Source organism: Anolis carolinensis, chromosome 5 (genome assembly GCF_035594765.1).
Source record: "Anolis carolinensis isolate JA03-04 chromosome 5, rAnoCar3.1.pri, whole genome shotgun sequence".
Taxonomy (NCBI): domain Eukaryota; kingdom Metazoa; phylum Chordata; class Lepidosauria; order Squamata; family Dactyloidae; genus Anolis; species Anolis carolinensis.
Window position 1 is genome coordinate 19,657,621 of NC_085845.1, and position 27,615 is coordinate 19,685,235.

The 27,615-nt window shown below is 43.8% G+C and overlaps 1 protein-coding gene across 4 annotated transcripts in view; it reads left to right on the forward strand.

Moving 5' to 3' along the window:
- Positions 1–27,615, forward strand: part of ccser1 (coiled-coil serine rich protein 1) — an 815,269-nt gene that overhangs the window by 324,064 nt on the left and 463,590 nt on the right. For all 4 annotated transcript variants that reach the window (XM_062983628.1, XM_062983630.1, XM_008111053.3 and 1 more), the window contains exon 6: positions 24,973–25,183. In XM_062983628.1, coding sequence (XP_062839698.1) covers positions 24,973–25,183 — 211 coding nt within the window. The remainder of the gene's footprint in view (positions 1–24,972; positions 25,184–27,615) is intronic.

Consider the following 27,615-nt stretch of genomic DNA (forward strand, 5'->3'; position numbering starts at 1 on the left):
CACTTTATAATTCATTAGCAATCTTGCCCTAATAGGGAAAACTGGGACAATTAACTATTTTATCAAGTATTGCACAATTTTGAACATACTGATCCAATGTGATGCTTCAATCCTCCACCCCACCTCAGATCATTTCAAACCTGATAGTGTGTTCATTGACATAACTCACTATTTTAAAATTCACATTTCAGAGCTTTAAGTGCATGATATCTTTAGAAAACCTTCCCCTTCTAGACTCTGTGATACCTAGACAATAAAAGGGTTAGATTAATTTGCTCTTTGTAATATCACTCTCATAATCTCTCCATAAAGCAGGTGCCAAGCAGTATATTTAATATATTTGTCAGCCCCATCATAAAATTTCAACTTTTTGCTTTAGTGGCAAGTGTCTTTTGTGGTGCTTTATCTGTCGCGGAGTGAATCTCTCTTGGTAATGTGATAGTAGAATAGGATTTTTATCACCATCCTTTTCTTTGTGTAGAGCCAGTCCTTGAATCCTTGCCTTTTGTTTCAAAGACAATTGTGTACAGATAACTATCAGTAGTTTATGGCACCAACTATGAACAGAAGCCTTCCCCTTTTGCCTTCCAGGCAGTTCCTGTTATCTAGTTTGAAATGTCAAATGGTCTTCAGTGAGCAGAGAGGAGAGCATGAGATAACATTCATGGTAGTTTTAGATGGCACCAGATACTTGCATTAAAGATTTTTTTGCCCCATTTTCTGCATGGAGATTTTAACATAATCCCCTGAAACAACCTTGGATATATATTTGTAAACATTGGCTTGTTGTTATGCATTATGTTTGCAGTTTGAAGAAGGATATTCCATACATTAGATTAAATAGTGACTGCTGTTTAATTGGACCTTATTTGGTGCTATCTTTCCAGTTTGAGCAGGGCTGGAGTCAAAAAACATAGGTTTGAGATGTGGGTTCAAAGGTAGCTATCCCACATCTTCATGGAAACTGGCAGGTGATATGTTTCAACACAAAATGGCAACCAAGGTCCAAATGGCCTCAGAAGTGAGGTGAAAGGAGTCTATAATTAATTGCCCAATTAAAGGCAGATTAGGGCTCTGGAATAGTTCCCTGAACATGGTACTCGTTTTGCACATATGTGAGCTATATGTGCATGTACAGCCATGTAATACAGCACAACAGTCTCCATGTCTTGTATCCTATTTGCAGCCTGGTAACTTTAGTGAGACTAACTTTTCAGATCTCCATGCATTTTTATTCAGTTACTCAAGTTAGATACAGGATGCTGAAATAAAAGGAAATACCAGGAGAGTCAAGAATAACTAGTGAAGAAGAAAGTACAAGCAAGTGCCATTTTACATTTTATCTTCAGCTAGGAATGGAAATAATGTTCTAAAATATGCCAAAAATAGTTGAAACAATTTTGAGCATTGAGAAACACAGATGGGAAGAATTGTTTTACAGTCTATAAGGCATGAAAAGATATCATAGAGGACAGATCTGAAACTACACAATGTCCTTTTATCACATTTGCCTCAGAAAGAAAGTTTTCCAAAGAGCTTCCAATAAATATATGTCATTTTTACTGATACATTACAATACAATGTTGTTGCTTAATTATTGGATTTTGCACTTAATTTGATTGGCTAATTATATGTGTGTAACTTCTCTTAGAAGCCAAGCCTGAGACAGTGATTCTGTATATGTAGTGGCACCCCTAATTCATAGTTGGAGAATCTCTGACTCTTGGGAAGATGCTGTTTTTAGAAACTCCGTATTTGTCCCATCGGCTGTTTCTCAAATCCCTAGGTTCCTGCTCCTTTTCTCACAAATCCACATGAAATTTTCCTCCCATCACAGAAGGAAATGTCATTTCTCTATAGTTGCTCTCTGAAAATGGTCCTACAAATGCTGATGTTATAGGATTTTACAATGAGATAGGATTGTTTCCAGGGGCATTACACAAGGCAGTTGAATCTGTCAGATGTCAATCTTCTTCTTCAAGAAAGTCCTGGCTTGGCTCTTCTAGTAATGAAGGAAGGAAAGGGGATTAAAAACCTCTGAGCTTCTCATATAAATTACGTTTAGTGTCCTCTCCACCACCAGTTTACTGTCCTTTCCATGGAAATGTTCATCTCCACTTTCAGTCTATAACAACTTTCACCGCAGTCATTCAAAATGTGGAGAAATTAAGCTGTCCCAAATTCAATCCAATCATAATTTTATTGTTTGATGAAGCAAAATAACCTAGCCCCCCCCCCCCCCCCCGCCCTACATTGGACCACAGCCTCCATTGCTCCCAGATTTCTGGAGTTGGTGGAAGTGAAGTATTGCAAATATGGAAAAATGCAAGAAAGCTATCTGTTCTTCATATTGAAAAAAAAGGCTAAATGCCGCTTCTTGTTCTCATTCCATCACTACATTTGAATTTTGGGTGAGTATGTAGATTTTTGGTATTGCAGGATAACATGCTTACGCTTCGATGGTAGGTAATTATGCAATGTAAGAACAAACAATTACGATAATTTGCACACTTAATTGGTTTATTTTTTTGTTGAAAATTAGGCTTTGATTCGATTAATTAAGAAGCGTACACATTTTTGCTAATACCTGCATAAAAGAAACCCTGTGGAAACAAATGGGAGGAGTCTTACTTCTCTTGCTAAACACATCCCTCAATGAAAATAATGAGCATACTGGGTTTTAGAATTCTATTTCAACTAATTTTGTGCATTGTTCAATTAGACATTTTTTCCTGGTGCTACTGTTTGTTTTTATTATCATACTTGAATTTTAAATACCCTTCTCAAACAGAGAAGAGCAACATTGGCCAGTGGCACCGTATTCCAGATGTCATGAAGAGGATACAAGTGAAATGGAAAGGGAAAAGAAGACTATTAGAGCAAGATGTGGTAAACAAGAAAAAGGGATACTCTGCATTGCAAGTGGAGAGTTGTATTTCTATGCCAAGGACATAGGTGAAAGATATATCTAGATCTTCTCATGCTATTTCCCTTGTACAATTCTTCTACTCTCCAAATTTGTCTCCTCTTCTTCATAGAAAATAGCATTGTTTTCTATAGGTGTTTTCAACCCTTTGGTCTTCCATCCAATGTTGATTCTCGCTAGAGTCAAAGATTGCTTTATTTGCTTAAGTTCTGTCTTGAGTCCCACCTTTAAGGATTTTTGAATTTCATCTTCAAATTGTCCTTTAGATAAGAACCCATCTGATTTGTCTGAAGTTTCATCTGTTTTATTTTCTTGGAGATTAATTGATTTGGATGAGTTTACTTGACTTTTTGATGCATTTTTGTTTTTGGTTTTTTTATTGGCAATCATTTTGATTAAATTCATTTTATCTGCTATCAGTCCTTGCTACTACTAGGTGCATTTTTTCTCCCATTCAGCTAATAGACATTCTTGCTTGCACTCGCTACTCTCTAGTTCATGTCCTCCTGCAGTGTCAAGCCATTAGCTGACATCATTTTTTTTTTGTGAGAAAATTGTATTATGTGATTTATATTATTAATTCTTGTTCTTTAAGCAGGGCTTCTCCTTTAAAATCTTCACTGTGCCCATTAAGTTTAATTGTCTGTTTCTTCTTTTTTTAATAGCACAGATATTTATTTCACTTTATTTTTTTAAAGGTCAAAGGGAAATTTACAGAAGCATAATTGTAGGAAATTAAATGCCCCCAACTGTAGCAAAGTTTCCCTAAATACAATTCAAGACGCATAATCAGGGAAAGTAGGAAATCTGAATGTATGATATTGTCTTCAGTGGCTGGGATGCAGTGAGACATGGTGGTTCATTCTCTTACGGTCCCTTTGGTACCTTACTTGGTATGATAACAATTCAATGTGTTTTTCAAACACTAGAAATGGAGTCCTGAACATCCATGGAGTATATCAGTTGGAAGAAATGATAACTTTTTTTTTCACAATTTGATAAAATGTGTATGTTGTAATAGGTTTAATGAGACTGGAACTTGTCCCAAAGGACTTGATTATATTTTATTCTTTCTGAAGTCCAGAGTTTGCATGCATTCATTGCTTCTGAGTGGCATCTTGATGTTTAGTTTGTGTGACATAAAGTTAACAATTTATAAATTAAAGGGCTGGTTAGGAATGCTTTTAGAATGGACAAAAGAGTTAATTGGTTTTCTTTAAAAACTATAAATGCACATATCATTCTTTGGTGCTGAAACTCTTGTCAATACCTTGTGCAGTAAGTGATCAATGTGGAAGAATAATGTTGAGTATTTTTCCTTCCTGAGGAAACAAGTGCTGTACTGAGCAGTAGGAAATCAAGCTTGCCAACTAACTGCAACCAGGTATGAGAGTAGTTGTGAAAAAAATGAGAGGCTCTTGTTTTCCATAGAGTGTATTTGAACCATTAAAAATGATAGGTTTTTTTGTATCAAACAAAGGACATGCCACAGCAATTTGATGCATTACTGCATAAAACACCCTTAGATTGCAAGGTGATTGTAAAAGCCAAATATTTGACATTTCAGACAGAAGCGGTCCCTCTTCTATAATTTAGTTTCTCTGCTCTTCAGGCTTTCTTAACCCCATTAATCAATTTAGCTGAGCCAGCTGTGCCTAATCCAAAACCTTCTGCAGTTTGTATATTTTTGAGTTAGGACTGAGTTACTAAGTTCCCATTAATCCTGAGGAAATATCAAGAAACAGAGATGCTGTTACTTTTCTGAAGACATTTTTTGTTTGTTTCTGCATTGGTTAATGCAGAAACAACATATATTTCTATATGGCTGACATTTTTAGAAGTAGGCATTCCTCTGATCAGTTCCATCTTTGATCTGAGTTGAGATGTTTGAAAAACCTGTCTGAGACCACAAAATTCATATCCTACTTCCTCCCTCTTTGTTAAAGTAATAATGGTCATATTCCGTCTGATTACTGAGGTCACCTTGTCTGACCGAAATGCTGAACCAATGTTTTTTCTTCGTGTACTCTGTGAATTCACACTAATGGAGAAGCTGCGCCTGCGCAGGTTCCGACGGAAACTCTTCCAAGCTGAAATTTCAAATTTTGGCGGTAACCACGCCCCCCCCCCCTTCCCAAGGGGCATATAAGGCAGCCCCAGGCGCCCGCTCTCCAGTTCCTTTTTTTCCGCCGCAAGGTTCACTTCGGACTCTTCGCATGTCTACTACTCGTTTCAAGCGTTGCACGCAGTGTGCTGCTAAAATTCCTGACTCGGACGGCCACGCCAAGTGCCTCTTCTGTCTTGGCGAGGCTCATGTGGTCAGTACCTGCTGTTTCTGCCTAGCTCTCACAGCTCAGGCCAGAAAGAACAGAGCCGCTAGGCTTAGAGCGGCGCTTTACGAAAGATCTCTCGCGCCAGAACCGACTCCGTCGACGTCGGGTACGTCGTCTTCTTCAGCTCTGAGAGCGATGTCGGCGCCACCAGCTAGGCCCCCGACAACTAAAGCCTCCTCGGTCTCGTCCAAGGCGTCCAGGGCTTCCAGGACTGCTAAATCGGCCAAACCGCCGTGTACCGTGACGACGGCTACCGTTTCCACCCGTTCCGGCAAGGTAGGGCCTTCCTCGACGTCGAGCTCTCTGGCTTCGGTGACCTCGGTCCGCTCCCGTATTGGTTCCCCGCCGTCCTCCTCTGCCATTAAGATAGCCTTTAAGAGGGCTCACGAGGAGTCTCGTTGAGCGCAATCTGACTCAGCTGTGGTTCCTCCCACACCTGGCAAGTCCTTGAGGGTTGCATCTAAGCAACCGCCGACAAAAAAACGGCTAACTCAGCGCTCCTCTTCCTCGGCCTCCTCAAGGCGAGACCCGCCGTCCTCCTCGGCAACCTCCTCGAGAAGGTCTTCTCCAATTGTGCCAGCCCAGAGGCCTAGAGATGTATCTCAATCTCCATTGCACCCCCTGTCTGACGGGGAGCTGCAGGACTCACCCCACCACTCTACCCAAACGGTGGTCAGGGTGCCGGTGCCGGAGCCCCTTGCGCCGCCTCACTCGTCGCGCCAACAGCTCTTCCCTCCCACCTCGACACCGGAGCGTGGCAGACAAACGGCTCGCCTGGCTCGAGCAGCCCAGGCCTCAGCGTCTAAGGATCCTCGGCTCCCGGCCCTCTCTTCCCGCGAGGCCATGCCTCCTCCCGAGACTGTGCTTTCTTCTCCCCCTCAGTCCCCCCAAGGGGCTGAGGAGGAAGATGTTGATATTGACCGCCTTCTCCTACTGACAATATTCGTGCTTTCTCTGATCAAATGGTCAGAATGGCCGACGCCCTGGGTTTGGAGATCAAGCAGACTTCCAAAGCAGTGTCTGATCCAGTTTTCAAAAGGGTGCAGGCCCAAGCTCCGCCGGCCACGCTACTCCCTTTCCTGCCTTATCTCTTGGACGTTATCCAGGCCTCCTGGAAAACCCCTTCCTCCATTCCTCTGACCTCGAAGAGGATCGAGACTTGGTACCGTACCGACGATGATACCTTGGAGTGGCTCAAACACCACCCCGACCCCAACTCCCTGGTCGTTAAGGCCTCTCAATCCTCAGGTCGTCAGTCGAACACTCCGGCCGACAGAGAAGGGAAGCGCTTCGACGCCGTGGGTCGAAAACTTTACTCTGGAGCCCTTTTGCTTTGCCGCATGGCGAACTATGGAGCTTGCATGGGTGCCTACCAGCAGATTATCTGGGAGAAGGCACAGCCCTTCTTCGCTAAGATGTCGGACGAAGACTGCTCCGTCCTCACTACCCTCCAACAGGAAGCAGACTCGCTTGCTCACCACCAAATACAAATGGTGAAACATACAGGTGATACTGCGGGCAAGATGATTGCCCACGCGATATCCATCCGCCGTCACGCCTGGCTGAGGTCTTCGGGTCTCTCCTCATCTTCCAGACAGGTCATTGAGGACCTTCCCTTTGACGCGCTCGGACTATTTAACTCCGGTACCGATGACAAACTCAAGTCTAATCATGACTTTAAAATTCTTGCGTCTAAATGTGGCGACCAACCGCAACCTCAGCGCACCCGCTGGTTCCCGCACCGCTCCCGCCACTTCCCGCCGCAATCTTTCAGACACCACTCTTTCAGGCGGCCCTCGGGCTCGAATAATCAAACCCATCACCAACCTCGTCGGGGACCTCATCCGCAAAAGCAACGCGGTCGGACCACCCCCGCTCCTCCGCAGGCTAACCGGCGTACCTGACGCCAACCCCTGCCAAAGCTCCTCGCCCGCTACCGCTGTAGAGCCCACGCTGCCTCGACCCTCCTGTGCCTTTGCCGACCGCCTAGCCCCCTTTTACAATCAATGGGAGTCCATTACTTCAGATGCATGGGTTCTTCGCATTGTCCAAGACGGCTACGCCTTAGAGTTCACGGACCTCCCACCTACAGGTCGCATTCTCTACTCAACTCCTTCTCCAGAGATACTGGCCGAAGTCGATGCATTACTGGCCAAAGGCGCCATCCGTCCCTCCCCTCCCGAACTGGACCCTTTAAGTTTCTTCTCCAGATACTTTACAGTCCCAAAGAGGGGGGGCGGGCTATGCCCCATTCTGGACCTAAGGGCCCTCAATATATTCATTCGCCCTTCCAAATTCAGGATGGTCTCTATTGCCTCTATCCTCCCGATGCTGCAGCGGGGAGACTACTTTGCCTCCATAGACTTACGAGACGCCTACTTCCACGTGGCGATACGAGAGGCGCACAGACGGTTCCTCTGTTTCAAAGTTCTCGACCAAACCTACCAATTTACCGTTTTACCCTTCGGTCTTGTTACGGCCCCAAGGGTCTTTACCAAGGTCGTCGCCGCCGTAGCGGCCCACCTCAGGCTACATGGCATCACGGTCTTTCCTTATCTGGACGACTGGCTTCTCGTCGGGCCCGATCCGGTTCTTCTCGAAAACCACGTCTCCTTCACGCTGCGTCTTCTAAAATCTCTCGGCCTCCAACTCAACTCCGAGAAGTCAAATCTCTCCCCGTCAACCCGAATCCGGTTCATCGGGGCCCTCTTCGACTCCGTCACAGAGACTGTTTCACTACCGTTCGACAGATTCCTAGCTCTCCGCCACCACATCGCCCTTTGTCGATCCGCCCGGAGGGTCAGAGCCCGTGCCATTCAAGTCCTTCTGGGCCACATGGCCTCCACGGTTCTCACGACCCCGTTTGCCAGGCTGCGCCTTCGGGTCCTACAAAGGTGGTTTATAGACACTTTCAAGCCGTTCTACCACCACAACTCCAAGTACCTGTCGGTACCGTCGTTCGTCCGCCAGTCCCTCTCATGGTGGACGTCTCACCAGAACGTGTGCAGGGGCCTCCCATTTCATCCAGCCCCGCCGTCGCTAACCATAACCACGGACTCCTCCACCTACGCTTGGGGAGCCCACATGAGTGGTCTAACGGTTCAAGATCTTTGGTCCCCATCCGAGAGGGCCAACCACATAAACTTCCTCGAGCTTCTCGCCATTCTCAAAGCCCTGAAAGCTTTCTCCCGCCTCATCCGTCACAAGTCCATCCTCATTCAATCGGACAACCTCGTAGCAGTATTCTACATCAACAAACAGGGCGGTACGGGTTCGAGGAAATTGATGCTCCTCTCCTCCCGTCTCTGGGTTTGGTGCATAGCCCACGACGTACACGTCTCTGCAATCCACCTGCCGGGTGCCCAAAACGACTTAGCAGATGCCCTCAGCAGGATGACATCTTCCTCTCACGAGTGGAAGCTCGATCCCGAGATCCTCGACGGTCTGTTCCTCCACTGGGGACGCCCTACTCTGGATCTCTTCGCGTCTCCCCACAACGCTCAGCTACCCCGCTACGGAGCGAGACTTCCCCCGAACTCCTTCCCCGGCTGTCTAGGGGATGCCTTTCTACTGGACTGGTCGGCGGAGATGCTTTATCTTTTTCCACCGATTCCCCTCATACCGAAAGTTCTCGAAAGACTTCTCTCGATCTCGGTCACAGCGATTCTCATAGCTCCGGCCTGGCCCCGCCAACCGTGGTATCCAGCCCTTCTTCGTCTCTCCAGAGGAACGTTTCACCCTCTGCCTCCCTCGCCGCACCTTCTCTCAAGGGAGGACGGCAAAATTCTTCACCCGGACCTCCCTTCCCTTCATCTCACTGCATGGAGGATTCTTACCTAGCCTCCCTTCCGCAGAACCTGCAAGATGTCCTTCGGGCAGCCCATAAGCCGTCTACTACCAAGGCTTATTCCTATAAACTCTCTCGCTTTCACGCCTTCCTTCGATCCCGTAATGTCGACACCTTTCCGACCTCGGTATCGGTGGTCCTCGACTTCCTCATGACCCTCGTCGAGAAGAAACTTTCTCTCGCTTCTATTAAGGCTTATCTCGCAGCTCTTTCCTGGTCCTTTCAACGCCACGGTCAGCCATCTCTCTTCTCTCACCACTTGATCAAAACCTTTCTCCGAGGCTACAATAACATCTGCCCGCCGTCGCTACCACCTACGCCAGGCTGGAACCTCGAACTTGTACTTTCTCAACTCACTTCTGCTCCCTTCGAACCGCTTGCCTCGACCGATCTCCGTCTGCTTTCCTGGAAGCTGGCCTTTCTAGTGGCGATCACGTCGGCACGACGGCCATCCGAGCTTGCTGCTCTCAGGGTCGACGAGCCTTATCTACGTTTTCACCATGACCGCGCTGTTCTTCGCCCGGACATTACCTTTCTCCCTAAGGTGGTGTCAGCTTTCCACCTCAACCAGGACATTGTCCTACCAGCTTTCTTCTCTAACCCCTCCTCTCCTCTCGAGCAAAAACTGCACCTTCTCGACGTTCGAAGGGCACTTCTCTTCTACAGGGACCGTACCAAGGGCATCCGTAAGACACAAAGACTCTTTGTCGCCTATGCCCAGGACAAGTTGGGTAATCCCATCTCTTCCCAAAGATTGTCCCACTGGATCGCTCAGGCCATTGAGTTGGCCTACGAACTAGCCAAGCGACCTCCTCCTCCATCCATCCGCCCGAGGTCGACTAGGGGCCTCTCGGCTTCGACCGCCTTCCTTAGGGGTATTCCGCTTGACTCCATATGCAAAGCGGCTATCTGGTCAAACCCTCTTACGTTTGTCTCTCACTACAGGCTGGACAATAAAGCCTTAAAGGACTCGGCCTTCGCAAGATCAGTACTCTCATCTTGCCTCTCCTGACTCTCAAACGTCTTTCTCCTTATAATCACCCGCAGGTGACTCTCTATACCTCTCCTTCAAGTTTGGGCCAGTTTTTTTCCCCATACCTACCTCTAGGGATATGTTTTTCCCTGATTGTGTTGAGCAGTTGCTCTGTTGCTTTCTAGCGCCTTATTGATCCTGGCGGGTATGTCAAAGGGCATGATGTTCTTTCCCCTCTCCCCCCTGGGAGAGCGTTTATATGCACTATACGCAATTGCGTGTTTCTATTATGTTTATTGAATAATTTCCATGTTATGTTTCCTCTTCTACTATGCTCATGTTTGCATTGCACTGGTCCTTTCGGACAATTTATTGCACTGGTCTCTTGGGACTGTTATCTCAATATGTCCTAATAAACATATGTTTGGACATTCACTGATTGTCGAGTTTGCCTTGTCCCACCATCCGGGACCTTAGCGTGTCAGTCTCCATTAGTGTGCATTCACAGAGTACACGAAGAAAAAGGACAGGTTGCTCACCTGTAACCATGTTTCTTCGAGTGTACTCTGTGAATTCACACAAACCCGCCCTTCCTTCCCCTCTGGCAAACCTCTCCCTTTCTCGTTGCCTTGGCGGCGTAGGAACTGGAGAGCGGGCGCCTGGGGCTGCCTTATATGCCCCTTGGGAAGGGGGGGGGCGTGGTTACCGCCAAAATTTGAACTTCAGCTTGGAAGAGTTTCCGTCGGAACCTGCGCAGGCGCAGCTTCTCCATTAGTGTGAATTCACAGAGTACACTCGAAGAAACATGGTTACAGGTGAGCAACCTGTCCATCTACCTGCCTCAAATTCTAAGTTCATCTTTTGATAGTATATTATCATTGTACCAATCTGGATTCTCTTTTTGATATTTCTTTTCGTTATAGATATCTTTCCTGTAACTCTGTCCCAAGTGCACCTTGATGGCAAACCCTGCATTATTTATAAATACAGTGCTAACATAGGCCTAATGCCAAAAAAAGTATTGTAGAAATACATACCGAAAAACCTACTGTTAGATTTAATTAACATTGTCCTGATGCACTGTTCTGCCACTTTCTTTTATAAGTGTCACATCCATAGTTCATATACAGATGTATATTCCAGTATGTTTGGTTAAGCAGTGCTCCCTGAATATTCTTACCAGAAGGGTAAAAAGAATGTTGCCTCTTAAGAGTTTTTTTAAAAAAATCCAGAATTTATATGAATTTTATGAGTTATGTCTCAAAATCCATTAAGGTTTCTTCTTAACTGGCCATAAAATAGGAATTTAACATAAAAGCTCTTTTAACAATAACATTGGCTTCTCACTACTTTATGTGATAATGAAATAGGATGGTTTTTATAGTTGCCGTTTTCTTCCTCACTGATTAATCAAATTACATTATGGATGTGAAGAATTTTCAGCAATTAGACACAAGTTTTCTGCAGGCCACAGAAAAATGTGAAACCAATCCTTTGTTTTATTTTATTTTTGCTCTCAAGTTTTTCATTTTTCTACCTTTGTCTTGGATTATTGTGGAAACATCAGAATGAAGCTATGAATATATTGGTTAGCAAAACTTGAGACATATACCCAGATTTTGATTCTACACATATTTTTTTCCAATGGGATGTAGATATGCATGTTGGCTATGGCTTTCATTCCCATGAGATGCATGCTGGGTAGGCATTTCAATCTTTTTCTCAGTTATGCTTTAGAAGAGTCCATATATCAAATGGTTACCTTCTTCCTGGATTCTTACTGACTTTTAATATTCTATTCTTAATTATGTCATTTGCATTGTACCTTTTTAAAAAGCTATAATGCAAAAACACTATTCAATTTTTAAAAACAAAATAAAGCCTTGGAAGACACTGGGATTAAGGGGACTCTCTTGTGGATTTTAGGGCCCAGGAAGCCTCATGTGGAAAAATATAATCTGTGTAGACCATGTTGGTTTTAGATCATAGAACTGTAGAGTTGGAAAATATGATAAAAGCCATCCAGTTCCATGAAAACTAAAATGGATCAGTACAACCAGAGAAATGTTGGTATACCATCGGAAGATAGGACTCCCAGATCGGAAGATGGTCAAAATACTACTGGGGAGGAACAGAGAACTAGCCCAACTAGCCTCAGATGTGATGACGCAGTTAGCTCAAAGCTGAAAGGAAGGCTAATGGCCGACGGTGCTGGAGGTGAATGACAAAGCCGATGTTCTAAAGATCAACACACTATAGGAACGTGGAATGTAAGATCTATGAGCCAGGGCAAACTGGATGTGGTTATTGGTGAGATGTCAAGATTAAAGATAGACATTCTGGGAGTCAGTGAACTGAAATGGACTGGAATGGGCAACTTCACAACAGGTGACCACCAGATCTGTGAACAAGAGGAACACCGAAGAAATGGAGTAGCCTTCATAATTAATAACAAAGTTGCTAAAGCAGTGCTTGGATACAACCCAAAAAATGATAGAATGGTCTCAATTCGAGCTCAAGGCAAGCCGTTTGACATCACAGTGATCCAAATATACTCCCCAACTACAGCTGCTGAAGAAGCAGAATTAGATCAGTTCTATGAGGATCTGCAGCACCTACTGGATAATACACCAAAAAGAGACATTATTTTCATTACAGGAGACTGGAATGCTAAGGTGGGCAGTCAAATGATAACCAGGATCACAGGCAAGCATGGTTTGGGACAACAAAATGAAGCGGGACTCAGGCTGATAGAATTTTGCCAGGAAAACTCACTGTGCATAACAAACACTCTCTTCCAACAACCTAAAAGACAGCTTTATACATGAACTTCACCAGATGGTCAACACCGAAATCAGATTGACTACATTCTTTGCACCCAAAGGTGGTGACATCCATCCAGTCAGTGAAAACCAAGACCTGGAGCTGACTATAGTTCAGATCACGAACTTCTTATTGCACAATTTAGAATCAGACTAAAGAGAATGAGGAAAATGCACAGACCAATTAGATGTGATCTCACAAATATTCCTAGTGAATATGCATTGGAGGTGAAGAATAGATTTCAGGGTCTAGATTTAATAAATAGAGTAGCGAGAGTTTCCAGATGTCCAAGCTGGATTTAGAAAAGGCAGAGGAATGAGAGACCAAATTGCCAATATCCGCTGGATAATGGAGGAAGCCAGGGAATTTCAGAAAAAATATATATTTCTGCGTTATTGACTATTCTAAAGCTTTCGACTGTATGGATCATAATAAACTGTGGCATATTCTTGGTGGTATGGGGATACCAAGTCACCTTGTCTGTCTCCTGAGGAATCTGTATAAAGACCAAGTAGCCACAGTAAGAATAGATCATGGAACAACAGACTGGTACAAGATTGGGAAAGGAGTATGGCAGGGCTGCATACTTTCACCCTACCTATTCAACTTGTATGCAGAACACATCATGCGACATGCGGGGCTTGACGAATCCAAGGCCGGAGTTAAAATTGCTGGAAGAAACATTAACATCCTTAGGTATGCAGATGATACCACTCTGATGGCTGAAAGCGAGGAGGAGCTGAGGAGCCTTATCACCAAGGTGAAAAAAGAAAGTGCAAAAGCCGGGCTGAGTTAAACGTCAAGAAAACCAAGATTATGGCAACAAGACCCATTGATAACTGGCAAATAGAGGGAGAAAACGTGGAGGAAGTGACAGACTTTATATTTCTAGGCACAAAGATCACTGCAGATGCAGGCTGCAGCCAGGAAATCAGAAGACATCTACTTTTTGGGAGATGAGCAATGGCCAACCTTGATAAAATGGTGAAGAGCAGAGACATCACACTGGCAACGAAGGTCCGCATAGTGAAAGCAATGGTATTCCCTATAGTAACCTATGGTTGCAAGAGCTGGACCATAAGGAAGGCTGAGCAAAGGAAGATAGATGCTTTTGCTGGAGGAAAATCCTGAGAGTGCCTTGGACCGCAAGAAGATCCAACCTGTCCATCTTCCAGGAAACAATGCCCGACTGCTCACTGGAGGGAAGGATATTAGAGGCAAAGATGAAGTATTTTGGCCACATCGTGAGAAGACAGGAAAGCTTGGAAAAGATCATGATGCTGGGGAAAATGGAAGGAAAAAGGAAGAGAGGCCCACCAAGGGCGAGATGGATGGATGGTTTCCTTGAAGTGACTGGCTTGACCTTGAAGGAGCTAGGGGCGGCTGACAGGTTGCTCTGGCATGGACTGGTCCATGAGGTCACGAAGAGTCGGAAATGACTGTGCGATTGAAGAAGAAGAAGAAGAAGAAGAAGAAGAAGAAGAAGAGGAAGAAGAAAGGTGAAATACTGCAAGATGCCAATCTTCCTGCAGAATAGAATCCAGCATTTTCAGTATCATCTTTAAAGTTAAGACTAAAACATGGAGTAGATTAACTACCATATGGTCGCGTATGGTGGGAGGTTGCACTAGATGTGGTCTCTTCCAACTCTAAGATTCCCTGAAGTCACTAAACATCCCTGCAGTACCCCCCACCCCTTTGGCCTATCCTGCTGACTTCTGTTCCTTTTTCAATTGCTTTTCCTACTTTCTCTACAGTGAACCTAGTTGCTACCCAGGTGTTAAGTCAGCCTGGATGCCTTTTCCCCTCTCAACTGCTTTTTGTTTCCTTATAAATGTTTTCCCCTCTCTTGCAATTAATCCACTTCATTTATTCTTGGCCTATGGATTAAGTCTGGCCATGAAAAGGTCATTGCAGCTCTCGGACTCTAGAAACATCTGTGAAGATCTTAATTAATGCAAAGGAGACCATTAAGATAATGGACTCCAGTTTGAAGAATATTTAACCAGATTAGGGCTAAAGAGAAGTTTTGTTTGAGAACATAATTGAAGATTCTGTTCATGATCTGAATGCATTAAAACAAGGATAGCCAAGTTGTTGCAGGACAAATTCAAGTGAGCCCTGGAGGTGCCGTTATCTTATCTTCTGGAGTCACATTGAATTTTAAACCACATAATATAGTGGAGAAAGCAACCTTTGTTTGCAGTTTCACTTACAAGAAGAATCAATGAACCACCTTGTATATAAATGCTGATGTATCGTTATTTGCAGATATTTTGAAAAGTAAACTGTATGTACCTTCATAGGACATGGTCTTTTGTAGGGTTCCCACTCGCTTTGCATATACTTTCTTAATATACTATTCCCATCCATGTGTGCATAGAAATTGGTATAAAGAAGGGTGAACAGGTTTGCTGTATCAAGTTTCAACTTTGGCTTCTATATCTTTAGTTGTATATTGTTCTGGAGCTTTAAGTACAACACGGGATTGTGCACAGCATCTAGAACCCTGACTTTTGACTCCCAATTGCAGAACTGTTCAGAATCCTATTGATAGCATATGTGTACATTTCCTGACATACTTGGGCCCCATTTGCACTGTAGACTCATATAATGCAATTCAATATGAGGGCTCATCTAACAAGGCCTGAAAACCCAGAAGAATATGGGATAAAAATGGGTGGGGCTACAAAACACACATGATAATGCGCACTTGATCATGAAATTGCATAGAAAACGTATGATACAAAAGTTCAAATAAATTCTGATACCAGACAAAACAATGTGCTGCTACAGAGCACCATATATCTTAGCAATACCCCCCAAAAAGAGAGCTCCTTGTGGTGAGCTGGTGTAAACTGCTCTAGCACTTGTCCTCAGTTTCAAATCCTGAAACAGATGACAGAGGGATAGAAACAGATGGACCCACGGACACACTGGTGGCTAAATGGAAGCATGACATGAAAGCAATTCCCATGTGAACTCTCCAAACATCCCTTTGTTCTAATTTCCTGTGTATTACTGAAAGGAAACGAAGCTTGAAATAACACCCTGGGCACCGGCATGTTGAAGACAAATGACCCCAAAGGAATTTAACAATTTTAAACCCATTTCACTAGCCCCGATTAACTGGCTGTGTGGAAGAGCCCAGGTTCTAAACTGTTCATATAATGCAGTTCAAATTGAATTATAAGGTAGTGTAAATGGGACCTTGGCTATATCTTTTTGGTAGTGTGAAATAGACATATTTGAACTATTCAACAATTGATGCAATGAGTCTACTGTAATTGGGAATAACCAGGATTCCAGCTGTGCAGTTGCACATTCCTGGATGATATGTAATTATTTTTTCAGTGTCTTCAGCATACCATTTCATTCACTCCCTTTGTCCAGTGGAACTATAAGAAGACACATTGGCAGATCCATCATGTCAATATTCAGCAGAGAGTAGTGTAGCAGAATTACCATGTTAACTACATCAGTGTGGACTTATTTATTTTTATTTCCAGAATTTATATCCCGCCCTTCTCACCCGGGGGGACTCAGGGCGGCTTATACAGTTGGCAACATTTAATGCCAAGAACATAATAATAAAACAAAAAACAGTACATATAATCAATTAAAACTATAAAAATACATCATTAAAATACATTATAAAAATTAAAACATAAGTAAATTAGATCCATTTGTCTAAAAACCTCATGCTTCAGCCTTCAATCGGACCATGTCGACGTTATCATATTACTCGTTAAAAGCTTGTGCACACAGCCATGTTTTCACAGCCTTTCTGAAACCCAGAAGAGTTGGGGCTTGTCGGATATTTGTGGGGAGGGTGTTCCACAGCCGGGGAGCCACCACTGAGAAGGCCCTGTCCCTCGTTCCCACCAGCCGCGCCTGCGAGGCAGGTGGGACCGAGGGCAGGGCCTCTCCAGATGATCTTAGGGATCTAGCTGGCTCATATGAGGAGATACGTTCGGATAAGTAAATTGGGCCAGAACCGTTTAGGGCTTTATACGTCAAGACCAGCACTTTGAATTGGGCTCGGTAGCATATCGGCAGCCAGTGGAGCTGGCTTAGCAGGGGGGTGGTATGCTCCCTGTATGCCGCCCCAGTTATAAGCCTGGCTGCCGCCCGTTGTACTAGTTGGAGCTTCCGGGCCGTCTTCAAAGGCAACCCCATGTAGAGAGCGTTGCAGTAATCCAAACGAGCTGTAACCAGAGCGTGGACCACCGTGGCCAAGTCAGACCTCCCAAGGAACGGGCGCAGCTGGCGCACAAGTCTCAGTTGTGCGAATGCTCCCTGGCCACCGCCGAGACCTGGGGCTCCAGGCTCAGTGATGAGTCCAGGATCACACCCAGACTGCGAACCTGCGTCTTCAGGGGGAGTGCGACCCCGTCCAACACAGGCTGTAACCCTATTCCCTGTTCAGCCTTATGACTGACCAGGAGGACCTCTGTCTTGTCTGGATTCAATTTCAATTTGTTGGCCCTCATCCAGTCCGACACAGCGGCCAGACACCAGTTCAGGACCTGAACAGCCTCCTCAGTGACAGGTGGGAAGGAGTGACAGAGCTGGACATCATCTGCGTACAGATGACACCTCACCCTGAAACTCCGGATGATCTCTCCCAGCAGCTTCATGTAGATGTTAAACAACATGGGGGACAGTACTGACCCCTGCGGGACCCCACAAGACAATGGTTGTGGGGTCGAGCAGGTGTCCCCCAATGACACCATCTGTCACACACCAAGGCAGCGGAGCACCAAGAACCAGACACAGAGGCCAATAAAACTATCTAATATCTTTATTAAGGAAATATATAAGAAGGATAAAAGCAAGTAGAGAATATAGTCCAGAAACAGACCTTTCAAATGAGGTCTAAAATAGTCCAGGAATAGTTTGTCCAATAAATGATATTAGGGTTCAAAGATAAAATCCAATACCGAAACACTCACTATTGCCAGGCAATAGTGAGGGGAATTGTCCAAAGTCTTTCAAGGCACAAGGTTAAATCCACAAGGAAGCTGGGAACAAGGCTTGAATCTAGGAAACAAGGTCCGTGGTTCAAAACGAGGCAAGGTAGTCTAAAAACTTGATTCTAAGAACAAAATCCGTGGCTAAGGACAAAGCGAGGCAATTCTTGGAGACTTGAGCAGGCGAGGCAAGGAAACTGGATTGTGGACTTAGCGAAGTCCACACTAGGCTGGAAACATGGAATTCACTCCCGAAGCTGAGCTGTTGTCTCCGCAAAGAATCAATAGAGCCCGATACTTTTATCTGGGTCTCATTTCCCGCCAAACGGGCGTCCAGCATTCTCTTTCCCTAGAGAACAGGGAACGAAACCCAACTTGCAGGTGTGAGACTCACTTGATTTTCCCAGGGGAAACATGGCTAATCAGTCTCTTGCTTGGCAGCAATTCGGGCACTCCTCCGAATTCTCTCTCTCACTCCCCTATCTGCCGAGAAGGATTGCTTTCTAGCGAAGGGAGGTGAGCATTGATCAAGGTCAGTTTTAATTGGTTCTTGGACAAGAACCTCAGGCATCTGGAAAAACTCTGGCTCTGGCTGTGAAAACCCCATGTTTTCATCCTCATCTGTCACAGTGACACTAGGCACAGGACTACAAAACCCATGAGGCATCACACCATCTGGAAACGACCCTCCAGGAAGGACTGGAGCCACTGCAAAACAGTACCTCCGAGACCCATCCCGGCAAGGCGCCCCAGAAGGATACCGTGATCGATGGTATCGAAGGCCGCTGAGAGATCTAGCAAAACCAGCACGGACACACTCCCCCTGTCCAGTTCCCGGCGTAGATCATCGACTAAGGCGACCAAGGCTGTCTCGGTACCATGCCCCGGCCTGAAACCAGACTGTGCCGGATCTAGAAAATCAGTGTCAACCAAGAATGCCTGGAGTTGTGCAGCCACCACACGTTCCACAGCCTTGCCCAAAAAGGGGAGATTGGAAATAGGCCGAAAGTTCTCCAATTGAGTGGGGTCCAGTGATGGCTTCTTCAACAGCGGTTTGATCACAGCCAGTTTGAGGCTCGCTGGAAAAATGCCTTCCCGAAGGGAGGCATTTACCACCACCTTCACCCACTCGGCCAACCCCCCTCTGGCTTCTCTCACCAGCCAGGATGGGCAGGGGTCTAGGATGCATGTGGTAGCCCTCACCTCTCCAAGCACCTTGTCCACATCCTCAAGCTCAACCAATTGAAAAGAATCCATCAAAATGGGACAAGCAGGTGCTCGTGTTACATCCTCGGAAGCTGCCGTTAATATGGTGTCAAAGCCAGAACGGATCAAAGCGACTTTGTCCGCAAAGAACCGAGCAAATGCTTCACAGCGGGCTGCCGAGTTATCAGGGATCCCGTCTTGAGGGACGGGATATAACAAACCTCTGACAACTCGGAACAGTTCCGCCGGACGGTTCTTTGCAGACACAATATTAGCTGCAAAGAAAACGTTCTTTGCAGCATCTATTGCCGCGGCGTATGCCCTAAGATAGGAACACAGCCATGTTCGGTTTGGCCCGCTCGGCTCCGAAAGCCACACGCCCTCTAGTTCCCTCTTCTTTCGCTTCATCGCTGCCAGCTCCTCAGTGAACCAAGGAGATGGTTTAGCTCGGGTACTTGAGAGGGGACGTTCCGGAGCAATCGTGTCTATTGCCCTAGTCGCCTCCTTGTTCCAGAGAGTGACCAGAGCATCGACAGAATCACCAGCCAAGGTGGCGGGAAACTCCCCAAGAGCCATCAGGAATCCATCCGGATCCATAAGCCTCCTGGGGCGGACCATTTTGGGTCCTCCACCCCTGCGGAGGTTGGGGGGCGCAGTGATTCTAAACCTGATCAGGTGATGGTCGGTCCATGGCAAAGGAGCGATGGTGAGCTCCTCCACACCGCCACCTTCCTCCCCTCCCTGGCAGAAAACCAAGTCAAGTGTGTGCCCTGCTCTGTGGGTAGGGCCAGATACTAATTGGGACAGCCCCATGGTTGCCATGGCGGCCATGAAGTCCTGAGCTGCACCAGGAGTGGTCTCGCCATGGACATTGAAGTCCCCCAGCACAATGAGCCGTTGGGACTCCAACGCCAGGCCAGAGACCATCCCTGCTAGCTCAGGCAGGGGGACTGTAGTGCAGCGGGGTGGTCGGTACACTAACAGAATCCCTAAACTGTCCCGGCCCCCTACCCTCAGATGAGCATACTCAAACAAGGTAGACTGCGGGATGGGGCACCTGGTCAGGGGGATGGACTCCTTATAGACCACTGCAACCCCTCCTCCCCTGCCTCCAGATCTTGGTTGATGCTGCACGGCATAACCTGGTGGACAAAGCTGGGTGAGATTGACACCCCCAGCTTCATCCAACCAGGTCTCCGTTATGCTCGCCAGGTCTGTCCGCTCATCCAGGATAAGATCCTGGATGATTGCAGCTTTACCATTGACAGACCTGGCGTTCAGCAGCACCACCTTCAGATCGGAGGACCCGCCACCTTGGGCACCCAAATTTACTGTGTCAGGAGGCCGTTTTAAATCTACAAGCACTCTGTTACTCACCCTAGGCCGAATTAAATTATCCCTCCGTTTCCTGTATCTCCCCCTTCCCTGAATTACTTCAATAGGGGCCCCCCAGCCGATACATGCCCCCCTCTCTCCATGGTCCATCACAGCAGTAATGCTAGTAGTTAAATATGAACAAGATCTTATCATACCGCTAACGTGACACGTGCCAAATAAAGGGGATGATTCAACAGCCTTTAGTAAGGTACTCAAGTTAGTTCTAAGGCTAAAATGTACTTACGAGATAAGATCAGAAGGAACCCTTTTTTTCCCACCCTCCTACCCACCTTCCCTGCCCCTTAAAATTAATGCCTTAATTAATAGCACAGTTGGAACTCATAACAGATGGTAGAGACAGCAGCACATATAAACTAAAGTGCTTCAGTGCTCGCATATAGTCTAATAGTTAGTTTACAGGGCAGTTTACAGGTCAGCAGGGGTTGAACGATGTATAAGATAAGGTGGTTCAACTCAATTCCATCACTTTGTAGGCATACACTTACACTTTGTAGGCATAACATAGGATCTTGGTGTACTTCTCAGAGTGAGGAGTGGGCATATGACTGAATGTTTGAGTTCCTTTAAAGAATATATGCATGAGACCCCATTTTGTGAATGCTCTAGACTCATGATGACTCTGATTAAAGGAGTAAAATGCTGGCTTGAACATATGGATCTATACACTAGTGATCTTATTGTGTTCATTTTAAACTTATATTTTGTCTATGTATTCAAGAGTTCATAATTCATAAATTCTGTTGAAGGTTTGAATGAAAGGAAGAAAACTTTCCAGAATTTGTGTCTAAAAAACTGCAAGCCGGGAAGGTTTAATGATACAGTGGATATCAACCATTGCTTGGATTATTACTCTGTGTGTGTGAATGTGAATGCAAATGTATGCACACATAAGCATAGACTAATAGCTATGACAGGATTTGTTATCTTTCCCCTTTAATGTTTCTTTCCTGAGATGTGGCTTTAAAAGTCACTGCATGAAGAAAAAAACAACCAAGAAATGATGCACAAGGCTAAAAGCAATAAAATGTCAAATATCATTCACCTGACCCCATTATGTGCATTTTAATCTGCTGTGCATGTGCGCTGTTCACATTTCAAAGTATTTACAAAAATGGAAACTTATAAAGCAAGGAGATCTGATTCACAGGAGAATTGGATTCAGCTATTTGGACTTAACTAAGTAGAATGCAGTCACCTATCATTGAACTTGTATTGGTTCTTGGATCAGGAAATAAACTGCATTTAATTTAATTTAGTGTAATGAAAAATCCAATGAGTCACCACATGAATATATAAAGAGAACTTCATAGTAAAGTCTTGTTGGTGGTTTAATAACCCTTTTTTTAAAAAAAATAAATAAAAATAAAATCATGAACTTGATCAATTTCATGAGCACAGTTCCACCTGGATTCTGCTGCGTAGAAAAGACCTGAATCCATTTGAAATTCTTTAGGGAGGGAATTTGTGCCATCAAAGCTGCTGGCTGACATTCTTTTTAAAGATTAAAGTGTAATGCTCACTAGGGCCTTTCAACCTGCATGTAGAGTTTTCCTGAACTGGACTGCTTTATTATCCTTTTCCTTCCTAAGCTGGTTTCATGTCATGAAGGTACTAGGAGTATGTTTTCAAAATAATTCTACTGTAACAGTGTTGCAAGTCCTGTTGATGAGAACTAAGAAGATTAATCTAGGTAATCTTTGAATCTTTGTGCCAGGAAAGTTTAAATTCTTACAATCCTTCCAAACATTATAGCTGTGAGGTTCAGAAACAGGAAATCTAAGAAAAAGTGACTTATTTATGTGAACCCCATCTACCCCCATACACACACGTTTGTCAAAGAAGCAGCAGAATGACTGGATTCTCTGGGTCATCGTTGAAACAGTAAAGTCAGTCACTACTGTATAACATGTCATTTCCTCATACTTCGGCAATGTTTTTCCAACATCCTTTATGTCACCTGAATTTACTCTCTGCCTCATCATCCAGCACTCTCTTTTTTCCAGGAAAAAAAGTCAATCCCTTTAACAACCATCTGTTTGCCATGCTGAGCCTGTCAAAACTTTCATGTAGAATAAGCATCCCATTACGATGGAGTAGAATCTGTGAACTGGGTTGAAAACATTATGTAAGGAAAAGGGTGACTAATTTTTTTTTCATCTGCATTATGTCTACCAGGATCAGCCAACTGTCCCAAAATTTGGTTCTAATAGCCGGTCCCATGAACCCCTCCATAATCTCAAAAATGGTAATGGGCGGAGGCCTGTTCTGTAATCAGAGGAGGGATAAAAATAAACCAACAGCTACTGGAAGTAGCTGCATTTTCCCCAAACATACCAGTGGAAGGTTCATTTATGTTTCTTTTGGCTGATCAGGATCAATAGGGTTGCCCACCCTTCAATATTTCACCGATCATGACTGTTACATGTATAGAGAGGCAACGTTAGAGTATTGCCAAGATAGGTGATTCAGGAGAGCAAGATTCTCCTCTTCCTTTCCTCTACCCGCTGCTTAATTAATGAGGTATAAATGACTTTTGAACTTTGCATTCCATGCATAACAATGGCAGTTACCAAATCTATATGATGTGAATATTGAAATGCTCAAATCATATTGTCTGATCTTAAAGCATCCATTACTCATTTTAGTGTCTTTCACACATATAAAAACATCCAAATTTTTCTCTTTTTTATTCTATTTCTTTATAATTGGAACTCATTTTCTCCAGATATTTCTCACCATATCATTTCTTCATATTTCTAATATAGTGTCCTGAAACCAGTGTTTTCTAGTTATTCCTTTTTAGATAACCCCAAGATCCTACTTCGGAGACTATGATTTGTAACTTTATGGGATCATAACTACATCCACAACGGGGCGTGCAATCATTACAGTGAACTGTAACAATTCATATTGGAATTTCCTGCATGTCCTGTAGCATGATGGGATTTCTCATGGAGTAACAAAAAGTTCCTATAGTATCTGTCAAGAGTCAGACGCCAGTTAACATACAAAACAAAGTTTATTCCGAAGATAAGCCAAAAAATAACATAAACACAGGAAATATCCTTGAAACACTTCACTTTTCAGTGTTTTGAGAGTAGATTGGACAATAATAACTCAAAAACGAGCCACGCTAATTTCCCATGCTGGCATTCAATAAAAAACTAAATAACGCTTCAATTCAGCTTTGGAAAACAAATAGAGTTAATTGCTGGAAAATAAACAAACTAGAAAAGCAGTAAAGCTGCTTCCACGGTGCAGATAAGCTGAGAGCCTCAAAGGGATGATGAATAGCCGTCGTCAGAAGAATCCAAGGTCAGGTCAGGAGGCAGCAGAAATTCCGAAAGACAAACCAATAGTCAGAAGCCGGGAGTAGACGTCAGTCAGAGGGCGTAGACAGAAGCCAGGTCAAATTCAATCCAAAGTCTGAAGAGGGTGCAGTCATCCAAAACAGGTCCACGATAATACACAGCGAGAGCCAAGCTAGATGATATCAGCAGATTCAAATAATAGTCCAAGTCCAGTCTTCATGGAAACACAGAGATCCCAATGGCGCCTCAGCAACACCTTGCCACACGCAAAGTGCAGTGGCCAAACATTCCCATTTTATTCCTGGGTGACCAAACACTCACACCCAAACACCAGGTGTCCCAAATCTACTCAGAGTCTGAACTCCACACAGCTAGAGCTCGTGGATCTGGAGTACCTAGCAATTCGTCGGAGTCCCAATCATCCTGCCCACACTTAGCCCCATGAACACTTAAAGAACCATCCTCCCTTCTCCAAGCATCCCAATTGGGATCAGCTCCTGCAGAAACCCCAGGTTCAGAAGTATCCATAGACCCCAAATCCCCAGACATCTCCGGTGCCCATTCAGTGCCCGCTTCCCCAGCCACCACCTGTTCCTCAGCATCCATCTCCCCATCTGAATCTTCCTCAGAAGATCCCCCATATAGCTCTCTAAGTCGCTTCCTGCGCAACTCCTCCAGTGAACCCTCATCACGAGGGTTTTTTCTTCCTCTTCGAATTCCATCACCATCAACCATAATCCCCGAAGGCGCAGTCACAACAGTATCCCATTCTGGTGACCATAGGACAATAGACACCATAGTGCTCTGATGTTCACTTCAATATTATTATTATTATTATTATTATTATTATTATTATTATTATTATTATTATATTCAAAAAACCCTTATTACCATCTCTTTGTGCATCTTGTTTTAAATGTTAGTTTGCAGGCAGAATTTTGCAATTCTTCTCTACCGTATCTTTCAGAGAACAATACTAAGGTGCTGGAGAACTGATTGTACATATTGGTCATATAGTTTGTGCTTCTGGGTGATCCCAGATCTGAAAAGACTAAATCGACATTGTATTTTCATTGGAGGCATCAGAAAATACATCTCTGCTGTCATTGTGATTTGTCTTTTAAGGTGCCCCCTCAAAACATTTGTGTTGATGAATACTGTGCCTATGTTCTATCTTGACAGGAATCTGTCTCTGAAGTTGTCAAAGGAGGCGGATCGAGGAGAAACAAGGTGTCCTCATGTCAATCAGCTTGCCAGCAGCCCATCTGTGGAATGGCCTTTTGCAGCCACGGAAGAAGGTGGAGGGATGGAATCCTTGCCTTTACGGCTGATGATGCAAGACTGTACAGCTGTTAAAACACTGCTGTTGAAAATGAAGCGGGTTCTCCAAGAGGTAAGGACTGAAGTAGAAAAATTGTTGGTCTATTGGTGAGTGTTATTCAGAAAAACACAAAATTAACTTGGCTTCCAGACACTCATCTTTTAACATTTATTTCTTGCATTTCTGATTTTCTGATATATTTAGCCGAATGATCCTGTTATATTATATTGTTGTTACAAACAGGGGTTTGCTGCTCCTTCCTTTCCTCCAGCACTATTAAAGGTCAAGGTCATAAATGTTTACTTTTGTTTTGACTGGCAACAACTAATTGTTTCATTCAAACCAGAAACTCTGCTCAGTTTTAACAGTGCTATATCCGAAATATACAAACGAAAATTTGATCTTGGGCAAACAATGGTTAGTTGAAAGCAGGATGTTGCAGGATCTACAGAACCTTGATCAACAAGAGAAAGAAAATATGAGAGAGTCCACAAGCCTGAAGCTCATCCATGTAGCACTAAACTCTGGTTTAATATTTCATCCAAACGCATTTGGCAAAAAAGCTCTTTTCATTATTTCCACTGTGACTTACCACTTGGCTTTTTACACAGTTATATCGGAACTGTGGCAGAAGGGTTCCAGGAAAATTAGGCAGGCAGTAGCAGAAGGATACTAATAAAACACAGTAGGAAGTGCACCAACATTCTAGTTCTTCAACACTTTACTGCACTAGTTTTGGATTCGACCAGGTTTTACATTTTTTTTGTGCTGACAGCTTGAAGAGATTGGCACTCAGTGAAGTCCTTTGTCAATCCAACAAATGTCTTAAATTATTTGGAATTCACTTTTTTGGAATCCCAGAATTCCCATTTTCAAACACATATGCACAGATACAATGCCCACAAACTTCGGTAAGTGAAAATCCAGCCTTTTGAGAACTCAGGGTGATTCCGGTGTTTAATACAAGATCAATAGCTAGTTTTGCATTCGATCAGGTTTTACTTTTTTTTGTGCTGACAGCTTGAAGAGATTGGCACTCAGTGGAGCCCTTTGTCAATCCAACAAATGTCTTTAATTATTAGCAAATTAAAAGGCAGTTGTGCATTTACTAGCCTGTAAACCTCTCCAGGTTGCTATAGCTTACCCAGTTTGTAATTAAGTATAGTACTTCTGATTTATTTAATGAGACCGCACTTGAGGAAGCTTCCTTTTAAAAATATAGTAATTCATACTAGAAACTGGTAATCCGTTCATTTCATCCCACTTTAACTTACATTAACATTGAATGTTACTATCATTATCATTGGCATTCATATTGAGCATCAAATAGAATGAAAATTCTTACCTGACAGTATATTTCTCTTCTTTTCTCACGTAAGTTGTCTCCTACTTACAAATCAACCAGTTTGCTGGCATTTAACTTGGTGTCTTGGCATTTCTTGTCAGATATAGTAGATTTGAATGATTACTGTAGGTATTTGAAGGATTAGAAATGTTGTTTTCGTGTTTTTCCTTGGGGAAGAGGAAAGTAAGTGAGCAATGGTGGGCTATATAACTGATTTTCTTATAATACCTGAAACATGGGTCATTCATTGACACATAAAAGTAGGCAGATTTTCATACTATTCGTGCCTCAACTGTAACGTTAGCTATTTCAAGATGTATTAATGCCTGCTAACCTGGACAAACACAAAAAGAAGTTGAAAATTTTATCAAAACCAGAACTATTGGTGGCTACTTGCCATGGTAAAAGTGTGTTTTGCTCATGATCAGGGGCAGTTTACCTCTGTATGTTTATTTATTGACAACACTAGGCAATTGGATGCTGTTGTATCCATATTTTCCTATGGGCTTCCTGCAAGCAACTGTGTCACATGATGTGAACAGAATGATATAGCACCTGTGGTCTGATCTAGCATGGCTCATCTGAGTAATTGTCCAGTCTCTGCTACTTACACACTTAGCTGACTAGTTAATTTTTTTTTACAAAAACGTTAGTATCCTATCATTATTATCTAAAGTATTCATTATTACTTTAAAAGTGTTGGTCCTTAAAAGAAACAGCATCAAACCAGTTTTCAAGTTAGGAGCTAGCCTTTTCAAACCCACCTGAGACTTCTTTGCAAAAGAGCTGACAACATTGTTATTTTATTTGTCCTGATCAGTTCATATAAACCAGAGATTGCCTTGCACATTATCTGCAAAGATTGAGATAAGTTTTAGACTCTTAAAAAATTAAAGTTTAAGAAATAAAAATTAAAACTTTAGGATATAATGGAATTACACTCTGTCCTTTTCATAGTCTTAGTAAGTTTGAACTAAATGATCTAGACCTTAATGACGACAAAAATAAAAATGTTCCTAATAATGAGGAAGACAAAGTTTAATAATGTTAATGATAACAAGGCTCCTAATGAGTTCTCCAACTCTGTTAATAAAAAGCAATAGAAAATAAAAGTGGGATAAGAAGGAGGGCACTACAGACAGAGGAGTTCCCGACCCAT